The sequence below is a fragment of the Corylus avellana genome, chromosome ca4 (genome assembly GCF_901000735.1).
Source record: "Corylus avellana chromosome ca4, CavTom2PMs-1.0".
NCBI lineage: Eukaryota > Viridiplantae > Streptophyta > Magnoliopsida > Fagales > Betulaceae > Corylus > Corylus avellana.
In genome coordinates, this window is record NC_081544.1 from 31,388,813 (window position 1) to 31,410,176 (window position 21,364).

The window sequence follows — 21,364 nt, forward strand, 5'->3', positions numbered from 1 at the left end:
AGTGAATTTGCTGTGGAAGCCTCAAAAATGTATATTGCTAAATCCACCAGTACTTAACCACATCACAGAAACCTATATGAAAAACTGAGGTCTTCCCTACACTGCATCATCAGCAAGGCGAGTGAGCAACATGTGGCATCCAAGTATGAAGGGCACTGCATTGCGGTGAGCTCTATCTGGTGCCTCTTCGAAAGAGTAATGATATTTAATAGACTCTCATATGACTGTCATACAACTATTATAATATGACAATAAAAGTCAACCTTTAAATTAATAAGGGTTTGTAAAAATAAAAATTAATAACTGATATGTACTACTACATCATCATAGTTGTATGACAGTCGTATGAGAGTCTACTAAATATTATTTTTTGTCTGGTTTGATTATTTAATTGTGATTTGTGACCTTATATTAACAACATTGAGGCAATATTTTATGTCAAAGGCAACTTTGAGCCATCCATATGTGGTCCAAGGTGACCAAGGCACTGACCTGAAAATCATGAACATCATTAAGGGGGATAGCAAGGAACTGTTCTGCCTTTAAAATGGCATTGTCCAGCTGCCAATGGGATGATTTTCAGAAAACATAATTAAAATCAAATCATTGGCTTTGCTTGCTCAGAATGATTGGCTATGCCGACAAATATTATATGATTGGAAATTCTTAAAATACCAGTAGGTATTGTGTTATTATATAATTAAAAAAACACTCTGCATTAGTACTAATGCATTCTATATTTATAATGGCTTGAAGTTAGATCTTTTGACAAAATTTAATTCATTTATTAATGATTAATTTTGCTCCCATCCCCACAAAAGGAACCAAACATTGAAAAATCTGCCACTTTCTCTAATTATTTTGTTTTTTTTTTACAAAAACATTTTCTTTAGAAAAGATTTTACATGTCGAGACTCAAAACAACGCAAACTAAAAAAAATAAAAATAAAATGAAATTACTTTTCTTGGCATGCATTTTAATTAAAATTATCCAATTCAAACTTTTTGTTCCATTATTCTTTAACTTGGCCATACCAATTTTAGTAAAACTAAGGTTAGTGTGGTGGTCACCTAACCCAAGATAGCAGTGGCCGCCTTTCTGTCTGTTGGCTTCGTGTTGGCTAGTAAGATTAACTAGTGGCTCAGCAGATCGGATTGAAATTCTCTCAAATTATTTAAAATTGGAAAATCTCATATTACGAAATCGTGGCCCTTCATTTTAAATCCAATAGTTTATAAAATGTAAGCTGCTTTTGTATAACTGAGACATTAAATTTTGATTTTAAGTTGACTTTTGTTTTACCGGGGTTTAAATGATTTTATAAATTATTGAATTTAAAATAAAAGACTACGATTTCCTAATATGAAAATCTTCAATTTTGAGTAATAAAAGACAACACTTTTTTCATATGTAATCCCTATTAAATTATTTCTCAATTTTTACATTTTTCAAGGCAAAACAACTTGGATAAATTTTTGGCTTGGAAAAACCTTTCTCTAGTTAAACATCATGTTTGGTCCCCTCATCCCAAAGATATTCTCAATATCAACTTTAATGTTGCAATTAGATATTTTTTAATATATATATATTTTAAATTATAATATTAAAATATTATATATATATTTTTTAAATTAAAATAATAAAATAATAATAAAAAAAAAAATTTACGCCTGGCGTGCATCACTGTTAATGCACGCCGGGCGTAAACTCTATGATCTCTCTTAGAAGGGTAAAGATAAACAGCACGCCGCGTGCTGTGAATCAGTGCTCCTCTTAGAAATAACTAGTCCTTGGTGGCAGTTGGCAGTTGTGTGCCTTAAAAAACGAAACATCTTCATCAAATATTACCACCTTGTGACCCACCAAATCATTTAGGAAGCTTTCTCTCCTAGAAAAATGAGGCTGCCATGTACACTCAGCTTTTGTGTTGGCCTTATAAATGTGAAAGAGGATCATTTTCAGTTCATTTTAAATCGGAAAATATTCACTTAATGGTCAAGATCTCTTTAAAGAGATCTCGAGGTTATAAATATGACATTTGTCCCATTAATAAAAAAATAAAATAAAATATTATATATTTTTAAAAAATAATTATAAAATAAAATTATAAAAAATTAAGGAGTGGCTGGCCACCTATTGGGGGCTAATTTGGGGTGGCCAAAGCCAACCCATGGCCCTTGGGGGTGGTCGGCCAAGGGCCAGTTATAAAAAAATAAAAAATAAAAATTGTTTTGGCCCTTGGGGGTGGCCGGGGCTAGATCTAATCTGAAATATTATTTTTTTTGTAGTGGGACATGTGTCCTATTTGTAGCCGTATGATTTTTAAGAAAAAATTTTAACCATAAACTGAATTTTCCCTGGTCCATTATGGACTGGAGAGGATCCTATTCCTATAAATATTGAGTTGACATTTTCTTTATTTATTGTGAGACTTTTTTCATTCAATATTTTTTAATACTTTTTATTTAAAACATTTTCAAACCACAAAATAAATATATATACATATAATAATTTTGAAAATTATTTAATGTTCTCACCCAAGCTGTATATTTTTATTCTTGAGGATGATTTTCTGCTTATCATCCCTCCACCATCAGAATCTCTCACCAGAATGGAAAATATCACCATCATCTCGAATACTCTTAGATTGTCTTTCTCGATTTCAAGATGCTTAGCAATTGAATAGTTTGCCTTTATAAGGAGTAATTTAATTCACTATGAACCACGTCTTATTACATAGAAATTACTAGTTTAAATTCTTCTTTCTCTTCGCGTGCGGACATGTCCCCTTCCCCATAGGCGGCCTGTGCCTGCCTACTAAACTTATGAGGTGATGTGGCTACTCTCAACGCCATCTCTATAGGCGGCCAGTGCCTGCCTACTAAACTTATGAGGTGATGTAACTACTCTCAACACCATCGGGAATGGTTGCAGCCACTCATTGCTTGTCATTTGGTAGTGACGGCATTAAATCGGCTCCTACTACTTCACGTGAAGGTTGGGGATGGCGCCCGCCACCAGGTGAAGGGAGGATGGCTGACGTCAGTTAAACTCTTTGGTTTTTTTTTTTTTTTTTTAAGTGTTTTATTGAATGAAACTCAACGAAGGACCAAGCAATTAATGAAACTCAACGAACACCAGCTGGCAGCTTCCTTCATTATAATTCACAATTCCCACCACCCCAGAAGTAGTCCTGCATGCCTTTTCTCCGCCAATCCCCATCGGCCATCTCTCTCTCTCTTTGAGAGAGTTTCTTTTGTCAAGAATGTCAAGCAAGAAGGGCAGGGTGACGGTCCACTCAAAGCTAACCGTAGTACCCAGCAAACAGATCCGGCCGGGCACGACCCATCCATTATCCACACTGGATCATGCCATGGGGCTCCACACACTCCACATTATCTTCTACTACAGGGAAAACCTGTTCCACTCCTTTGACTTGGACCCGTTGAGGGAGTCCCTGTCCGAGGTCATTTCTCTGTATCCGCCGGTTACGGGAAGGTTGACCCGAGTGGATAACGGTAATTGGGAAGTGAAGTGCAATGATGCCGGAGTTCGGGTCATACGTGCCAGAGTGGAGGTCACCCTTGATGAGTGGCTCAGATCTGCTGATGGGTCGGAGGAGAGGGATCTAACGATGTTGGAGGAGATGCCCCACAATCCTAATATGTGGTCACCCTTCCAAATCCAGGTTCTTTTTTTTTTTTTTTTTTTCTCAATTTCTTGGGGCTCATTTTGATGTATTTTCTTTGATTTAGTTTACAAATGGATCATGTGGGCAAATTTTTTCGTCGGAATGGGATGCATGAATATTTTCTTTACTATAAAGTTCATGGTTAACTCCTCCCTCCCATGTCGTGCATTACACCATGGCCACCGGGACGGAACCAAAAAATTTTATCGGACTTAAAAGCATGAATAAAAAATATATTAAGATTGAATATTAAATTAGTATTATTATTGACTATTGTTGTTGTTGTGTATAAATTGAAGCAAGTAAATAAGGTAGCCGTTGGCCTGCAAGTTCCAAGGAGTTGTATTGCATTACTGCCTACAAGTTTCAAGGAGTCTCAGGCCAGCAAGTCTGGCAGGGGCCAGCAAGTCCAGGAGTGGACAAGTCTACAATTTTAGGCCTAATTTTTTATTTATTATTATTTAACTAAACTACATTAATGAGAATACAGATCATGAATTAGAGAATATTCAGTTAGTTATATTTGAGAGATAATTTTGTCTTTTCACTTTTATGAGATAAGGGTCGGTGAAGATAGGGAGGTGACGCATTGGTAGTGGAAGAAATTAATATACGGTAGAATTTTACTTCAAGTTTTTTTATATAAATTTTATCCCCAATTTCTGTTGTTGCAGATAAATGAGTTTGAAGGAGGTGGTGTAGCAATTGGACTAAGTTGCTCACACATGCATGCAGACACAACCAGTGCAACCCTACTCTTCAAATCATGGACCGAGAATCGTCGGAAAAAACCCATCGAGCACCCACCTTTCTTCAACCCACAACAAGCACTCTGTGGCCGACCAATTCCAAACACACACACAAAATCACTTAAATATCATGCAACCATGTCCAAAGCAAGTGTTACTACCTCCACAGCCACCTTTAAATTTTCCAATTCAGTGATCCAGCAATGCCTCACTGAAGTCCATGAAGATTGCCCTAATGCCACTCCTTTTGATTTGCTAGCTGCACTCTTTTGGGCACGTGTCGCACGATTGAAGGGCCCTAAAAATGACTCAGAACACTCCCTCTCAATTTGTATCGACTTCAGGATGCAGTTGCAACTGCCGTTCGGGTATTTTGGCAATGCATTGCATTTTTCAGTACTATCATTGAAGGGAGGAGAGATTGGCCGGGCAACGTTAGGACAAGTGGTGAAGTTGGTGCACGGCCACGTATTGGGCATCGAGGAGGAGGAATTTTGGACAACTATAGATTGGTTTGAATCACAAAAGGGAGAGGGGGGAAAGTTTGCACAACCCTTTAGGATGTATGGCCCTGAACTCACATGTATTAGCTTGGAGCACATGGCTGTTCCTAGCGGGGTGGCAGGGTGCCCCGCTACGTCGTCGTTGATATATGCGTCGGCGTTCGACAAGAACAATAAGCCGGTTCATGTGTCATATAACGTGGGGAATGTGGAGGGAGAAGGGTTGATTGTGGTAATGCCTTCAAGTGAAGAAGGGCTTTCAAGGACGGTGATGGTGACTTTGCCTGAGAAGGAATTGGCTGAGCTATGCGAGGACCAAGCTATCATGCGCCTAGAACCAACAATGCTACTAAGTGGGAAAAGTTAGTTCCTCTGTTTTTCTAGTTTTCATCTAAGGATATGTTCATTTGCCTATGCTTTGGCCAAAATTTAGAAAAGCAAAAAAAAAAATCTTATTTCACAAGATAAATAATAATAATAATAATAATAATAAAGTGATGAACATTAATCTGTACTTAGCACTCATAGCAGTGTGAATGATGTAGATGGTTATTAACAAAAGCATCCCATTATCCAAATGAAAGTGGACTGCATCCATGAAAGTATAAGTAGAGAGTAGAGAGAATCAATTCTTCGGAGGAGTGTTAGCAAACTTCCATTGAAAATGATCCGTGTTTTGATAGCTTCTACTACCAGCTACCTCCTCGATGGGTACAGCATCATATATCTCTTTCAGGTCTGCTTCTGTAAATTTCACCTTCAAAGAACCAACATTGTCATCCAGGTTCTTGATCTTGGTTGTCCCTTTGAAAATTCAAGGCAAATGAACAGTGAGAAATCTCAGGCCAAACTCTCAACTTGCTTTGATTTCTTAAAAGGAAGCCGATATAAGTTAGCAAGCATTAGCATCAGTTGCTGGGAAAATTGCATCACATAATGAGCTCTGCCTTAAAGATTTTCTTGGGACCTATAACACTCAGAACCTATAAAATCAAATTAAAGTTTTACAATCATCATCCTTGAGATACATGTATGGACCTATTATTCCTCTTCTTAGTTCGGGAAGCTGGACTTCAAATTTGATTTGCTTCATCATCGTCATACTCAAAACATCTTTTAAACTTCCCAATGTTAATGAATCAAATTCAATTCGGTTTTCTTGAACAACTCAACTCAGCACAATTCAATTCAACTAAGCCTTGGCCAATGCCATTAGTTTTTCCTGAAAACAACTCCCCATATATTTAGCATACATGCTTATGTACTTAGATTTGCTACTGTGATCTCTTTAAACTAGAGAACAAGTGTTATTGTCTCTCCCAAAATAAGATGCATGCAGTTAACTTGTTATTTACCACTACTCAAAAACCAACATACCGCTAATTTACAAATACATCCACAATCTAGCAAGATGCCCAATGATGCTTTTAATCACAAATTCCAACCCACAATTAAATCAATCTTAGTTATGACCACAACCTAACACCATATTAATGAATACGTGGGAAAACTAAAATCTCTGAGTGCTTTTGAGGCTTTTTCTGACATCATAATCGTAGAATTGTCCAGCCAAGCAATCGGTTCTTGTCCATTTATATACTGAACTTTGAGAAATTCTTATGGCACATCATTGGGATAATTATGACATTTTTTTCTTGGCTTCCATGTCAACTTTATATCCTCTAAGCTCTTATCCTACATTTTCCAGCTTAAAAGGGAAAAAGCACGGGACACTTGGAGAAGAAATAGTATTTAATAACACCGAATAGAACTTCAGCCACATGTTTTTTTGTCTTTTTCTTCTCAACCACATTTGTGAGGAAAACTTATATATGGAGGACATTTTAGACTAACTTAAATTAATCAGGACTATAAAGTGAAAGCTGCTTACCAGGTATAGGTACAACATCATCCCCTTGTTCGAGTACCCATCCTAGTGCTAGCTGAGCAGGAGTGCATTGGTGCTTTCTAGCAAGGCTTTCTATTCGAGTATAAATAGTCTTGTTCTTGTCCAAATTGTCTCCCTGGAACCGAGGATGCATGACCTTATAGAAAAATGAACTGGCTGTTAGTTAAGCTTTTTTTTCTTTTATGAAGAAAGGCAAAAGTCTAGTAATCCTCAAGTTCTCTATAGGATGATGGTTCTTAGAAAAAATAAAAAAAGACAAAAATTGCTGCGTTTACGTGAAAATTTGTTTAGGGATTCTTGTAAGAAAGAAAAAATTAATAATGAAAAATACTAAATACCAGATGTGATGCCCTATTTTTCTTTTAAAGGCAGCTGAAGAGACATGTTTAATTGTACGAGTTTTCTATTCAAACTAACACTGAAGAGTAATGCACTGCTGAAAGAAAAATATCACAGTTGCCTGAAGATTTACGCAGACAATTATTATTCATTGAATGTCAAAAAATAGATGGGAAAAAATGTTGGTGAAATATATACCAAGGCGCTGTTTGCAGCCACACTTTCCACAATTCCTTTGCCACCAAAAAAACCACGACCAAGAGGACTGTATGGAACTATTCCAATGCCAAGTTCCCTGCATGCACAAGAGCATCAAGATATCATCCCATACTTCTGGAAAAGATGATTAAAATATTTTGAAATAAAAAACTCACACAAAATGGACATAACAACCATCCAATTAATATTTTCTGTTGTTGCAATTCTTTGAAAAAAGATAATACTATTGGAAACCTAAGAAAGAGAAAAAAGAAAGATATTTTAGATACATACTATCTAATCTCTAAATTAAAATCTTCATAGACAATAATAGATAATGAACAAGTAGCTCTAAATAAAAAATTTCACGTCAAGAATGGATAAACATGTCGATATGATATTCTTCAAAGGTTTCTCAAAGTTGAAGCACTCATGAGACTAAGACCAATTTTCATAAAAACTTGGAGCTGTTAATTGAACTAACCTGCAAAGTGGGATTATCTCTTCCTCGATGTCACGTGTCCAGAGAGACCACTCCATTTGTAAAGCAGTGATGGGATGCACAGCATGTGCCCTCCTTATTGTATCTGGGCTGGCTTCAGATAGACCAATATACTTGACTTTTTTCTCTTCTACCAGTTTCTTAAGTTCACCTATCTATGTACCAATAAGATGTATTTAATTAGTTTTTCCATTTAGATCCCACTATCACTACAATGGAATAATGAATTTGCAGAGAATTTGATCATTTCAAAATTACAAATAGACCATCCTTGCAGGCATCTAGTTGAAAGAGAAAGAGAGTCACTTACAGTTTCTTCTATAGGTACATTTGTGTCTACCCGATGCTGATAGTACAGATCAATGTATTCAACATCAAGACGCTTCAAGCTATCCTCACAGCATGAGCGAACATAGTCAGGGCTACCCTTCACTGTCATATGAGGGGATCCCATTCTTTGGATGCCAAATTTGGTGGCTATCTGAATTTTCTCTCTTGGCAACTGCTTCAAGGCCTGAAAGATATAAACTTCTTTCAATTAATATCACAAATTTTTAACGTGGTCATCAATTACTAATCAGTTCATTAACAACATAACATAAAGAAAATACTATCACCAAGATATTTCTACATCAGTGACAACCTTTATACATACTACTATAAAAAATCCTACTTCCTCAGCTAGTACAAGTAAAAAATTGATGATGTGTACCTTTCCAAGTAGAATTTCATTAGAATGGGGTCCATAAGCATCAGCTGTATCAAAGAAAGTGATTCCCTTACTGAATGCATACTTTATTACCGAGATTCCATCCTCATCAGAGAGAGGAGAATTGTAGCTTCCTGACAGGCCCATGCATCCAAACCCCAACTTTGAGACCTAAGAAAAAAATTTAAAAATTACAGAGAAATAACCAAGATAAAGTTGACAAAAGCTTGAGCCTTTTTTTTGATAAGTAAAGTTGTATATATCAAAAAGCACAGAAGGGCGCAACCCTAGTACACAAGAAGTATACAAGAGAATGCCTAAGTAGAAGTAGAAAAGAGAAAGTCAAAAAAGCTAATCACTAAATGAGCTAAACAAGCAGCTGTCCAAGTAAAGAGAAAATAAAAAGAAAAAGGACTGACTTGAGCTCCTCCAAAGTCCTCTCTTGGTCTTCGAAATTTCTATCATTTCTTTTCCTCCACAGACTCTACATGAGGCAAAGTTAACAAAAGCTTGAGCTTTGGAAGAGCCCTTCTCTTTCATCCAACAACCAAAAACGTCACACTTCATCTTCATACAAACACCCATGCAACCTTAGCTTCGAAAATAACCAACCAAGCACAAGAAACCATTTCAACTTCATGAAAGCAAAAAAAGAAAGCTTAGATTCTTACCCTTGAAGCTGATCTACACTTCCTTGTTCCAAAAGCACCCTAAGGTCCCTCATTTTTCTCTTTTTCTCTCCTTTCTCTCTCTCTCTTATCTCTGTCTCGGTGGTTGGTCGAGTGGAAATGAGGGAGAGGGGTGGCTGCAAGCCTTAAAAACCGCAACCCTCCTCATTTTCGCCTTTTGGACGTGTCTGTTTTGCATGCACGGACGTTCCCATTCGAACGGAACTAGTCATTTTCGGACAGAAAACGTGCCTTTTAAAATTTTGAGACACGTGGCCTTTTCCAAATCCCATTCGAACGCGGGTAAATCCCATTTGAATGAGACATCCCAGTGTGAAACATTTCCAAGTGTTTGACACTTCCTTTTCTTTAACAACCCCTACCCTAATCTCCCATGACCATAACTGACTCATTTTACCCACTTCTAATTCTCATGTCTGCATCTAGTAAATTCCAAAATTTCATATTTAATTGTTATGGTTTGAAGCAGAGTGTTACAAAACTGACATCTCCCCCCACCCCAAAAAAATAAATAAATAAAAATGTTGTACGTGTATCAAATATATCCAAATCTCTTAGTTTAGTGTGCTAGGAAAGAGAATATAAGTACTCTTTAAGAGACATCATCAACCACAAGATTTCCTTTCTTCACAAGAAAATAACAAAATTCTTTGGATTTAAAACCTTACCTTAAGAGTAACTTGGTTATGAGGTATGCAATGGCTGCTTTGCTGTCATAGCAGAGTTTTGCGGGCATCATAAGCTCAATACACAATTGAATTATACTATAACCAAATTGCTCTAAACAATTTTTTTTTTTCATTCCCACTAAAACTTGCCGCACTTGCCGCCATGAGTGATTTCTCACGACATCAAAGCTTATAGATCACCTCCCACAAAATCATTCCTCTTCTCTGAGGTTGGTCCAATGAAAGAACCTGTAGAAGCCTGGCCATTACATGCTCATGCTTTGAGCATAGAATTTTCTTTCTTAGGAATGACGCAACTCCTGCTGCAGCATGCAGTAAGAAGTTCTTCTTGAAGGGCACCAACTGAATTTAGAAGGAATCATGTTTATTTTGACAGTTCTCTACACATTTATTCTCAAACTAGCCTGTGACTAAATAGTGCCATATAAATTGTTTCTAATTCATGGTGCACTGTTCATTGTTTACATCTAGATAGCTTGGTCCCCACCAAATTCTTACAAATTATAGCATATATACACCACATTATCTACAAGAGGATTATGTTTTATATTAATAACATGTTAAAGCTTCTTACCACATAAATGTAACTTGGCAACTACAAAAAGCATTTTAATTTTCGTTTAACATCTCCTTCATTCAAACGTCCATGATTTCAAATTCAGAGTTATATTTTATGAGTAGGCTCATGTATTCTCAAAAGATGAAGGCTTGAGATTCAAAACTATCATCAGGATTCATAGCCACCCAATAGCCATGCACATTTGTACAACCCTTGGAAATTGAATGGGCTATCTTGTATTTTACTAAGCATATTAGCTTCATCATCCATAGTAATTCTATAGAAGAAATGAAAATTATCGTTGATGGTACAGGATCAGCTTCCAGATATCAGTAAATGGCATCATTTTGGCCTTTTCGATATCAACACAGGATAGATTGATCTCGGATCCACTTGATCTTGAGAACAGGGGAGAAGTGTACCCATTGTGAGAATTAATCATTTCCTAGTCTCTGCCACAGCCACTGCCACCTCACAGTTAAAATTTTAGAACTTTGTTTTTGGGTAAATGAAACTTTAGTGTGATTGCACATAAATTTCCATAGACCTAATGGAAAGAATTTATGCTGATTCCGAGACCAGAAAGAAAGACAATTCTGTTATCAGAGTGTGACTAGCTTCTTGATACCTTAAAAACTCAAAAATATATCAAATGATGTAGATGGGTTTTCGAAGAATGCGAACAGATTACCTGTGGAAGTTTCCTGAAAAAAATTGAAATGGGTACTCAAGAAATGAGAATGGTATTTACCTCGAGGCCTTGATTGCCCAGTTTCACTCTTGGAATTTGGACTTCGTTGGCTTCTGCCATCTTTCAGATTTTATGTTTCTCTTCTCCAGATTTTCTGTCGCAGCGTCTTGTTGGGATTTCTGTGATCATTTGTCATCAGTTTCACACAGACGCATATACATATACGAGTTTGGAAGAAGCTAGTGGCAGCCTAGGACGGATAAGTGAAAGAGAGAAGGCTGAGAAGCCATGGCTAGATCACTTTAAAAAATATATGGCCTAAAAATTGCCACATCATTTAAATGACATCAACTTAACTCCACATAGCAACCTTAACGTTAACCAAAAGACCAACGGAAAGATTTCCTCATAAGTCGATAAGAAATTTCTTTCGACTTTAATCTATAAAGAGATAGTCTTCGTTAACATGTGAGATGCATATATTTTTTTAATAGTAAAATTAAAGTTGAAATAAATTTTAGGAGAAATTTTATTGAAGACCTTCGAACTTCTATCCGTTTTGAAATATCTCTTAAACTTCAAAATTTCTCAATTTAGTCTCCTGAACTTTCAATTGCTTTTAATTTGAACCTCTCCGTCAGATTTTAAACGTCACATAACGTTTATACCCTTGACTTTTGTATAAAATTTTAACTTCTAAAACTTTTTTTATTTAAAAAAAAAAAACAAAAATCAAGGATATTTTGGTATTTTTTTTGAATTTTTAACTGCTAAAATTAACAAAAGAGTCCAAATTGAGGGCAATTAAAAGTTCAAGGGATTAAATTGAGAGATTTTGAAGTTTAGGAGGGTATTTCAAAACATGTAAAAATTCGGAAGTCTTCAGTGAAGTTTTTCCTAAATTTTATTAAAACTTTATTTGCATCTCATATGTTATTAAAAAAAAGGGGAAAAAATCCACTTTATCCCCTGAAGTTTTAGGGGTTTTTTAATTTAAATCTAAAAGTTTAAAAATTGGCAATGTACCCCCCCTAATGTTTCAAAAATTTTCAATTTAAACTTTTCGTTACTAATTTCTGTCAAATTGGATGGAAATCTCTAAAATTACATAATTAGCCTTAGGCTTTTTTAAAAAAATTTCCGTCCAATTTAACAGAAATTAGTAACAGAAGGTTTAAATTGAAAAATTTTGAAATATTAGGGGGTACATTATCAATTTTTAAACTTTGTGGTTCAAATTGAAAAACCTCTTAAACTTCAAGGGGTAAAGTGAATTTTCTCCTAAAAAATATATATATAAATTTTATTAAAATTTTATTTGCATCTCACATATTATTAGAAAAAAGAAAATATATGTCATTTTTATAGATTAAGTTGATAAAAATTTATCCGTGGAAAACTTTGTCCATATTTTTACATGTTAAGCATAATTGATAATTTATCGAAGTGAAATTTGAACCTAGCGTGAAGAGAATGATGTAACACTGATGACCTTTCATTTAAGATGAACCACCTAACTAGAGGTATTGTACCGACGGGAATTACACCGGGGCGTTGCAGTGTCTTTCAATCCGCCAATCTGTTTCACTGCGTCAGCTAACAAAGCCTCCCCTGCCTCTCTTCACCTTTCAGGTACCTCCTAGAGGTCCCAGACCTATCATGCCGTACAGCTCTGACAACCTCTGAAGCGGATCTCGAAAAGGTATTATTTATTCCGTTTCTCCATCTGAGTTTCTTTGGTAGTTTCTGACTTTCATTTGGTAGGGATTCTGTGATTACTGAATAGCCCTCGAAAAATTCACTGATGGGTTTTCATCTGTGATGATGGATCATAGATAGAGAATGAAAATTTTGGGGTTCTGGGTGTTAAATTTTTAATTTAAGATTGAAATATTAAGCTTGCTCGTGTTAGCTTTCATCTGGGTTGCGATTTTTGAGACAAAGCTACTATATTTTGTCTGTGGTGTTGATAATTTTGGTAGCGTTCTTAATCAAAACGCATTAAAGTAAGCACATTTTTGTTGTTTTTCTTTTTCTTTTCTTTGGTAAGCTACATAGGTTACAGTCATTTGTACAAAATTTGATCATTGAAGCTAAATGTTTAATGTTAATCTGGGTTTTGGTCTCGTTGAGCTCCCCTTGGTGCTATTTTTTATTTTTATTTTTTTTATTTTTAAAGTCCATGCCAATCAGATTAGATAGGTTTCAACACACTTAATAACTTAATTGTGGTGGTTTATTTTTGTTGTGTCTTGAAATCGAAAAAATTAAATAGGAAATTTTCTTCTTTTTATTGTTTGACCTTTTCAACTAAAAGGAGTACAGGTTTTGTTAGTTCAATTGGCCAGTCGGAGTTGTTTTACTTTTCCACTTAAGTGATGGTTTTAGGGGATTTGGTTCACATTTAAACCCTTCATTTGTACTTAGCTTCAGTCTGATGATGTATGGAAAGATTATTTAAAAAATTATCAATTGATTTGGGTTTCTTATACAATATTTCTAATTATCTGGTTTTAATTCAGAAATGAGAGAGGACATAAGATAATGTCAATTTCAATGGCTGTGGTTTTCAAGTATGCTCCGTAACCAGCTTGAAGAAGCATTTGGATAGTGTCTAACGTGTACTGATGCTGACATCTCTCAAGAAAAATTCTCAATCAGGAAGCAAAGCAAGGAAAAAGTAAATTCTAATGGAAGAATCACGCAATCCTTTTCGTCTTTCCCATCTTCCTGATTCTGCATCTACACAGAACACTAAGAGATTTAATGTAGATGGGTATGGGAGTCGTGGCTCTTCGCTTACTGCAGGCCTGAAGAAAAGGAGTCATGGAAGTCGGTCTTGGACAAAAGTTGATAAAAATGGCAACTCAAAGATTTTGAAGCTCGACAAGGCTACCATAATGAGACATTGTTCTTTGCCTGCCAGGGATCTCCGACTTTTAGATCCTTTGTTCATTTATCCTTCTACAATATTAGGAAGGGAGAAGGCTATTGTGGTCAGTCTTGAACAGATCAGGTGTATAATCACAGCTGATGAGGTTATTCTGATGAATTCTTTGGATGGATGTGTTGTTCAGTACCAGTCAGAATTGTGCAAACGCCTCCAGACAAACAGAGATCAAGCTGGTAAGAAAAGCACATCAAGCTAAATTGTTTACTAAACTGAATTGAATACTTGCTTCAACCTTCAGTAACCCATCTTAAGTTCTTGCTGAAAAAGGGTGCTGATATCATGCGAAGGTGGTTTTTAAATTCTTAAGTTTTACAAAGTTACATGCTGCAAAATGCTGCATGGATTGCTTACAATGTCTACCAATTTGATTCAGAGGATCTACCTTTCGAATTTAGGGCACTGGAGCTGGCATTGGAACTAATATGCATGTCCCTAGATTCTCAGGTATGCAAAAATCTTCAACACCACCTAGAATTGCTTCATCTTTATTGAAGATAGATCTAGTTAAATACATCTTTTGCTCTAAAAAATATAAAGGTACAATTCTTCTCGAAGTTGGTAATGCTCTCATGCCTCTTTCTGAACAATTATGGACGTCCTTGATAGGGAAAGAATCCAGATTTGTTCTAAAACTGTAATCTTCAGAAGGGTATCCCATTTGAATTTTTGTTTTTTGTTTTGTTTTTTTTTTTTTTTTTCCAAATCTGATTAGTGTGCTAGTGGCACACATAATGAATGCCACATTGTGGCCATTTTGGAATGCTAATGGGCCCTGAGAGTCACAAGGTTGGGCAGGTTCTATAGCTCTTTCCCATTTCAGCTGGTAGTCCTCTATACTACCTGAAGAGAGTTTAACCAATATTTTCCAGCTTGTTTCACACTCTTTGGTCCGGAATGAGCTCGGGCTGTGATTGATCTTGGTTCCTTTAAATTGAAGTGTTTGGTTTGTCACACTGACTTGAACCCTGAGTACAAGAGCTTTTATCTCCCCAAAGGTTAAAATATGCTAGTCCCTTTTATGAAATGTAATAAGTTGGGGCGTGCAATCTAGCCTGATGCATCCTTGCTTAGTACAGGCTTTTGAAACTAAACAAACAAGTGTGAGGCTTTGTACATGCAATAATCTTGCTTTCTCCTGATTAGGTGGAAGCTTGGTTTGCATTTTTCAATCAGATTGAACCCAGAGCAGCATTTGTTATTCTTTTCATACTCAATAAGTTCATGTTGAACTCATGTTTTGCAAATCTTGTGGTTTCTCCAACTACATATTTCATGCATGTGGGAAAGAATGCACTGTATTGTATATTATCTGTTTCATTTATCCATGTTCCTTTAGATAGTCAACAGAGCCTCAATCTCAATTACTTAGAGCCCACATGAGTCTCTCCACCATTCACTTCTACTTGATCCTTGCCAATCATATCCACATTTCTTAACATAATAATTTAGAGCATTGGCTGGGCTTGTTATATAAAGAGATGTTCATGTAATCTAAATTTGAATGTGTCGTATAATATGCCACACACATTAGAAGGACTACTGAATAAATCAAAGCTTGAAATGTTCATGTCAGTTCATCCCCTTGCACTAAGGAGTTTCTTGGTTTGATAGGTAAAACAACTGGAAATGGAGATATATCCTGTGCTAGATGAGTTAACAACATCTATTAGCACTCTTAATCTAGAACGTGTGCGTAGACTCAAAGGCCACCTCCTTGCCTTGACTCGGCGAGTTCAGAAGGTAAATATCTAAGATATATCATCTTGGATATCACTATGCTTCTCATGTCCTATATTAAATTTAATTTCCAGGTCCGAGATGAAATAGAACATCTCATGGATGATGATGGTGACATGGCTGAGATGTATCTGACCGAAAAGAAAGAAAAGTCAGAGGCTTATACCTTGAGTGATCGTTGTCTAGGAACTGATACTTCAGGTGAGGCCACAATGATTTCGAAATCAGCTCCTGTTTCACCTGTGGAGTCCATCAGTGGAGCTCAGAATTCTCAAAGGGCTTTTAACAGTATCGTCAGTTTGAGCAAATATGGAAGCATAACGGGTTCATCTGATAGAGGGGAAAACATCGAACAACTGGAAATGTTACTCGAGGCGTACTTTGTTGTCATCGACAATACTCATAGCAAGTTGTTATCGGTATGAGATGTTTGGCTTCCTCTGCAGCAGATCTATTTGACATTTTATATTATGTTTAAAAAAAAAAAAAATCATGGATTATTTTTTCTTTATTGGTTATGCAGCTCAAAGAATACATTGATGATACTGAAGATTTTATCAATATTAAACTGGTAAGGCGTGGTATACAACTTTCAGTTTCAATGTAGCCTTTTCACGTATTTGTTTGAAGTGCTAAACATATATAGACACTAAAGTTGTAGTTTTCTGCTGTGTAAATTAATAGGGCAATGTTCAGAACCATCTCATACAATTTCAGTTGCTTCTCACGGCTGCGACCTTTGCAGCTGCAATATTCGCTTCTGTCACAGCAGTATTTGGAATGAACTTTTCTGACTCAATTTTTGACTATCCATCCATGTTCAATTGGGTTCTGGTTATTACTGGTGGTGCCTGTGGATTTTTGTACTTCTCTTTCCTATATTTTTTAAGGCACAGGAAAGTCTTTCCACTGTAAATTCTGAAAGTTGCAATGTTAAATGTGTCAGATCATTTCTAATTATGTACTAAGTGAACAAAAAAAAAAAAAAAAAAATCACTAAATCCATGAGTTAACTGTAGATATATATTTTTTGTCATTATAATTATTGGTCATCCATCCATTGATACATCATTCTTTGAGCATTTAAAATCACAGAAGAACCTTGGCTGGTCCTGTCCACAATTCGCTTGATCAAAACCTTCCCCATCTCATCATCATCTTCACTCTCGCCTGTCTCATTTGATTCACAGCTCCTTGATGCCTTCCCTTCCGTAGTCCTTATCTCATCATCATTTAAATTGCTTGACCCTCTCTCACTAATGATATCAAATTGTGAAATGGACCCATTGACCATACCCTCACCAAACGGCTTTTTGCCAAAAGAAATCAATTCTTTCCCAGTGCAGTCACTGGTAATCCTTTCATAAGCCTCATTAAATGCATTTAGAGCTTCCCCGGACAAATTTATAAAGGGTCTATCCATGTCATTATTGCCTTCATCATCCATATACAAGTTATTCTGGGGGGTCATATTTTCTGATTCCATGGAATGCAACCTCTTCTGGGTGTTTTCAAGTGCATTCTCGAGCTCCATGATGCGTGCTTCAAGCTGCAAGTGAATTACCTCATGAAGGCGAATGCTCAACTCCCTAGGTGACACTGTATAGTCTGCTGTATAAGTGTGATTGGTAGAGGTTCCAGTTACATCACAGTTAGAGTCAGATAAACCGCCAGATGGCTTCTGGACCTTGTCGGGCCTCAGATCTCCCTGAACAACATCCACTACAAAGTCAGGATCCAGCTGCAAACAAATATGCAGAACAATTATATTTCAGAAGATAAAAAGTAAATTCTCATTGTTTACATAGAAACCAGAAATCTAATAATCTCAACTGGACAAGTATATAGTAATAACGGGAGAAGCCCAAATATATGGAATACATTGACATATGTAAATGTACCACAAATGGGGCTGTTTTTGCAATTTTAAGTTTGGAATGAGAGATGTGTATCGATTGGGAGAGTTGTTTAAAAATTGCAATTTGAAAACGTAAAAAAATCTGCATTTTCAAACAGTAAGCAAGAGGCGTTTTAAAAACACATTATTTTGAAGACTTAACTGCATTTTTGAAATCGTAAATCCAAACGAATATTTTCTTAGTGAAGGTGAGATCATATAAAGTTACCACAGTAAGAGCAGCAGTTGCCAAAAAATGCATCAATAATGGTTAATACAAAACATGTTTTATCTAGCCAAACTATATGATCATGATAGGGCTATGTTGGATTTTATTGGAAAACTGCATGCGTACACATTTTCCATCACAAGCAGAAAAGTTAACAAATTGCCTAGAAAGATAATTTGGGGTTGTCTAACAGGTCATCAACACCAATGTTAAGAACAGAATTCTTGCATTCAAGCTAGATTGATGAGAACCAATCTATATTATGATGATGGCACTGATTAAGGTGATGAGGAACACTATCAGCTAAATACATAGATTATCTTAAGATCAATGCTGGACCCTAACATGATTTAATCACATTTCACAGAATTGTAAAAACCAAGAAACCAATGGAAATGTATATTGCACAAAAGGCTTACATTACATAAGCAGAACCAGAATCTAGGCCACTTTAAATTCTCCATGGTATTGTAGTGTGAAAAGTCATACAGGCTAGTTATGTAATCACTTCAAAATTAATGATGATTCATAACTTTCATTTTAATCTACCATGTGCTGGAGAGAAACACACATTTATATTCATAAAGAAAGGTAAACACACATTTAAAAAATATTCGTTCAGGAAGCATTCCAATGCATATAACAGAACCACATAACTATGCAATGATCATAGACTGTCCATGTTAAAGCAAACTGGATGCAGCCAAATTTGATAATATTCAGGGGCATAATTACCTCAACATAGTCGGATATTCTCTCCAGGCTAGATTTCTTCATGTTCCACTCCAACCTCTCTAGTTCAGCTTCAAGCTCTGCCTCAATTTTACTTATTGCCTCGGAATCTTCTGCCTTGTGATGATCTGTCTCCTTCTCATTACCTATCTCCTTAACAATATACAAATCTTTCATATCAAGCTCCTCACGTAAATCTTGAACCAAATTCCTAGTCTGATTCAATAGGTCATTTAAATTGCCCACTTCCCTTTTATTAGCAACTGATGTAAACATTATCCCAAAAGTGAATCCAAGAAAGAGAAGCAGCATTCCATTGGGTGAACCTGAAGACAGTATACATCATAAGCATAAAAAGAAACGGAAGAGATAATCATGTATCAATGCAAGAACTTTGGCATCAAGATATTAGATGAAAGTACAAATTGCCTCTTGCAAAAAGTAGTAGATCTTCAATAACAGTTTCCCTCCCCGTTTAAATTTCTGTGTGCGCCTTCCATGTCCACCAAGTTGCCCGTGGTCTTGTTAATGCCCATTACAATGATTTGATCAAGATTGTTCCATTTTTCTTGGCAAAAATCTAATATCTTGAAGTAGTGTACTAATTGCCTACACATAATTGACTTGGTACAAGAGAGCTCAAGGATTTCACTACTGCACGAGTCCTACCTATACAACAAGTTGATTACCTTATTAAATTCCTAATTGCAAAGACTCAAAGTAAAAGCTGCTAAGCTTATACATTTCAAGTCTACTCAAGTTAATTCTTTTTAAAGTGTTGATTAAATAATTAACTTTTGAGATAAGCGATAATTTAACATGGTATCCTTTCATCACAAAGAAAAAGAACAAAAGAAAAAAGAAAAAAGACATGAACACAAAAATAAATGTCAAAAGCAAGTGAAACATCAAAACCAGAGAAGAGATCACAACCTTGTGAATGGAATGCTCCACCACCACCCGATGGTACTGCCCTTGTTCTAGGCAGCGCCGTTTCGATGTTTTGCTTTGATTCACTCTCTATTTGCGCGTTATCATTGAAACTATTACGAGCACTTGTGATTATCAAGCTCCCATCCGTCACCAGCAACGGCCTCAACCCCAATGTAATCTGTGACTGAACTGAATTGTACACATAATACTCTTCCATTCCAGCACGCCCCCTATACAGTGTGCAAATTTCTAAACAACACAATGGCTTTACAAAATACCCACGAAGAGACAGCTGCCTGCTTCTACCACCTCTACCAAAAAAAACACCAGACGGCCCAGACCCATCAGAGTAGTCATCCCTTTTTTCTTGAAAACCACTAGCACCGCCCTCTCCGGCTGCATTTGCAACATCTTCTGAATCTAAAGGAAGATTTTCGAATTGCCCGTGAATTGAATCCTCGGGAGCTTCTTGTTCATTCTCAGAAAACAATTTGTGCCAATACTTGGCTACCCACGAATCCATTGTTTTGTCTTTCTTCTGACATATAAATATCACACCCTCAAGTTCGTTTCTTGAAGACGCAGAGACGTATTTGATTGTTTGGCTGCAACGAAAATGAAATCAGAGAAAATAATGAAAATCGGGTTTGGAGGGTGTAGTTGAAGAAGATTGAGAGATTGGGAGAAAAAGGGTATAACACTATAACGCAAATCGTCTGACCAAATAAAAGGAGGAGAAAGTGCGAGGTTGAAAAGTTTTTGTTTGGCACGACACATGTGAGTGCGGTTGTCAAAGGCGGCGTTAGAGCTGACCGCTAACCTTTTATAACCGCTAACTATTAATCGCTAACTGTTTTGGACATTTTGTTATTAAAAATTGCTAATTGTTTAAAACAATTACGATTAGTGATTTTAGGGATAGAGTAAGGCGGTTATAACTTATAACCGCTAACCACCTTCATTTATATATAATAATATAAATATGTATATTAAATATTTATATTAATAAAATATATTAATTTTTTCATTTCTATTTGGATTAATAAATTTGGGCTATTTATGACTGTATGTGAAATATATAATGTGGTATGTGATTTTTTGGCTCAGTCTTATTAAAAAATATTGGTTAGCCCAAAAATAGCATTTTTTCACCTTTTTTGAAACATTTTGGCCTTAAATCCTTAAAATAAGCCCAAAAAATATGCCAATTAAAATACTAAAACACTTAAAAAGCCTAAAAGCCCATATAAAAAAGCGGTTATAAAACCGCAGGTTATTGGATTGAATAACTGTTAACCGCCGGTTATAAAATAACCGCTAACCACCTAGGCGGGTGCGGTTGTAGTTAATAAAAATCGATAACTGCCCAAGATAATTGCGGTTATAGCTAATAATCATTTGAGTACCCCTAGTCCCAGTTTTCAGACCACTAGGGAGGAATAGTGCACTTGGACTATTTGGACTGTTATCTGCTACTATTTGGACCGAAAATGAGGTTCTAAAATATTGTTACCAAGAAAATGGGAGATTTTTTCCTTCCTTAAAATGGAGGTGTCAATTTCTAATTCCGCAAGAAAAAAGAAATAAGAGAAAAATGCTAAATTGGTCGGTGTGGTTTAGAGTTTTAACCGATAAATTTAGGGGTTTAAAAAGT

General features: G+C 36.0%; 4 protein-coding genes across 5 annotated transcripts; 2 read left to right on the plus strand and 2 right to left on the minus strand.

Annotated features, from left to right (window-relative positions):
* Nucleotides 1-3,167: 3,167 nt before the first annotated feature.
* On the plus strand, nucleotides 3,168-5,400 carry LOC132178598 (rosmarinate synthase-like). Its single transcript, XM_059591055.1, has 2 exons — nucleotides 3,168-3,689; nucleotides 4,367-5,400. The coding sequence occupies exons 1-2, from the start codon at nucleotides 3,267-3,269 to the stop codon at nucleotides 5,309-5,311; spliced, it is 1,368 nt and encodes a 455-aa protein (XP_059447038.1). The 5' UTR covers nucleotides 3,168-3,266; the 3' UTR covers nucleotides 5,312-5,400.
* A 73-nt stretch (nucleotides 5,401-5,473) lies between these two features.
* LOC132178600 (probable aldo-keto reductase 1) lies at nucleotides 5,474-11,513 on the minus strand. The gene is made up of 7 exons (XM_059591058.1): nucleotides 11,290-11,513; nucleotides 8,605-8,772; nucleotides 8,203-8,406; nucleotides 7,875-8,047; nucleotides 7,391-7,487; nucleotides 6,836-6,989; nucleotides 5,474-5,748 (listed from the first exon to the last, which is right to left on the minus strand). The coding sequence occupies exons 1-7, from the start codon at nucleotides 11,347-11,349 to the stop codon at nucleotides 5,570-5,572; spliced, it is 1,035 nt and encodes a 344-aa protein (XP_059447041.1). The 5' UTR covers nucleotides 11,350-11,513; the 3' UTR covers nucleotides 5,474-5,569.
* A 1,160-nt stretch (nucleotides 11,514-12,673) lies between these two features.
* On the plus strand, nucleotides 12,674-16,879 carry LOC132178599 (magnesium transporter MRS2-5). Of its 2 annotated transcripts, XM_059591057.1 has the most exons (8): nucleotides 12,674-12,752; nucleotides 12,862-12,931; nucleotides 13,752-14,355; nucleotides 14,556-14,626; nucleotides 15,794-15,922; nucleotides 15,994-16,338; nucleotides 16,443-16,490; nucleotides 16,604-16,879. In XM_059591057.1, the coding sequence occupies exons 3-8, from the start codon at nucleotides 13,920-13,922 to the stop codon at nucleotides 16,832-16,834; spliced, it is 1,260 nt and encodes a 419-aa protein (XP_059447040.1). In that variant the 5' UTR covers nucleotides 12,674-12,752; nucleotides 12,862-12,931; nucleotides 13,752-13,919; the 3' UTR covers nucleotides 16,835-16,879. The 2 variants fall into 2 exon arrangements, with proteins under 2 accessions (XP_059447040.1, XP_059447039.1); XM_059591056.1 differs by lacking the exon at nucleotides 12,674-12,752 and having other exon boundaries at nucleotides 12,759-12,931.
* Nucleotides 16,880-16,961: 82 nt separating this feature from the next.
* On the minus strand, nucleotides 16,962-20,435 carry LOC132178422 (uncharacterized). Its single transcript, XM_059590860.1, has 3 exons — nucleotides 19,711-20,435; nucleotides 18,781-19,103; nucleotides 16,962-17,660 (listed from the first exon to the last, which is right to left on the minus strand). Exons 1-3 carry the CDS (start codon nucleotides 20,231-20,233, stop codon nucleotides 16,962-16,964), a joined length of 1,545 nt encoding a protein of 514 aa, XP_059446843.1. The 5' UTR covers nucleotides 20,234-20,435.
* Between the last annotated feature and the right edge of the window lie 929 nt (nucleotides 20,436-21,364).

What these genes read in the sequence shown, in the direction of transcription:
- LOC132178422 (XM_059590860.1), bottom strand. Translation starts at nt 20,233, where the DNA reads ATGGATTCGTGGGTAGCCAAGTATTGGCACAAATTGTTTTCTGAGAAT. An exon ending in TGGAGCATTCCATTCACAAG is followed by an intron (nt 19,104 to 19,710) that starts GTTGTGATCTCT and finishes TACTGTCTTCAG; the next exon opens with GTTCACCCAATGGAATGCTG. An exon ending in GAATATCCGACTATGTTGAG is followed by an intron (nt 17,661 to 18,780) that starts GTAATTATGCCC and finishes ATTTGTTTGCAG; the next exon opens with CTGGATCCTGACTTTGTAGT.
- LOC132178599 (XM_059591057.1), top strand. Translation starts at nt 13,920, where the DNA reads ATGGAAGAATCACGCAATCCTTTTCGTCTTTCCCATCTTCCTGATTCT. An exon ending in TGACTCGGCGAGTTCAGAAG is followed by an intron (nt 15,923 to 15,993) that starts GTAAATATCTAA and finishes TTTAATTTCCAG; the next exon opens with GTCCGAGATGAAATAGAACA. An exon ending in CTCATAGCAAGTTGTTATCG is followed by an intron (nt 16,339 to 16,442) that starts GTATGAGATGTT and finishes TTGGTTATGCAG; the next exon opens with CTCAAAGAATACATTGATGA.
- LOC132178600 (XM_059591058.1), bottom strand. Translation starts at nt 11,349, where the DNA reads ATGGCAGAAGCCAACGAAGTCCAAATTCCAAGAGTGAAACTGGGCAAT. An exon ending in ATGAAATTCTACTTGGAAAG is followed by an intron (nt 8,407 to 8,604) that starts GTACACATCATC and finishes TATATCTTTCAG; the next exon opens with GCCTTGAAGCAGTTGCCAAG. An exon ending in TGATGTTGTACCTATACCTG is followed by an intron (nt 5,749 to 6,835) that starts GTAAGCAGCTTT and finishes GAATTTTCAAAG; the next exon opens with GGACAACCAAGATCAAGAAC.
- LOC132178598 (XM_059591055.1), top strand. Translation starts at nt 3,267, where the DNA reads ATGTCAAGCAAGAAGGGCAGGGTGACGGTCCACTCAAAGCTAACCGTA. An exon ending in GGTCACCCTTCCAAATCCAG is followed by an intron (nt 3,690 to 4,366) that starts GTTCTTTTTTTT and finishes CTGTTGTTGCAG; the next exon opens with ATAAATGAGTTTGAAGGAGG.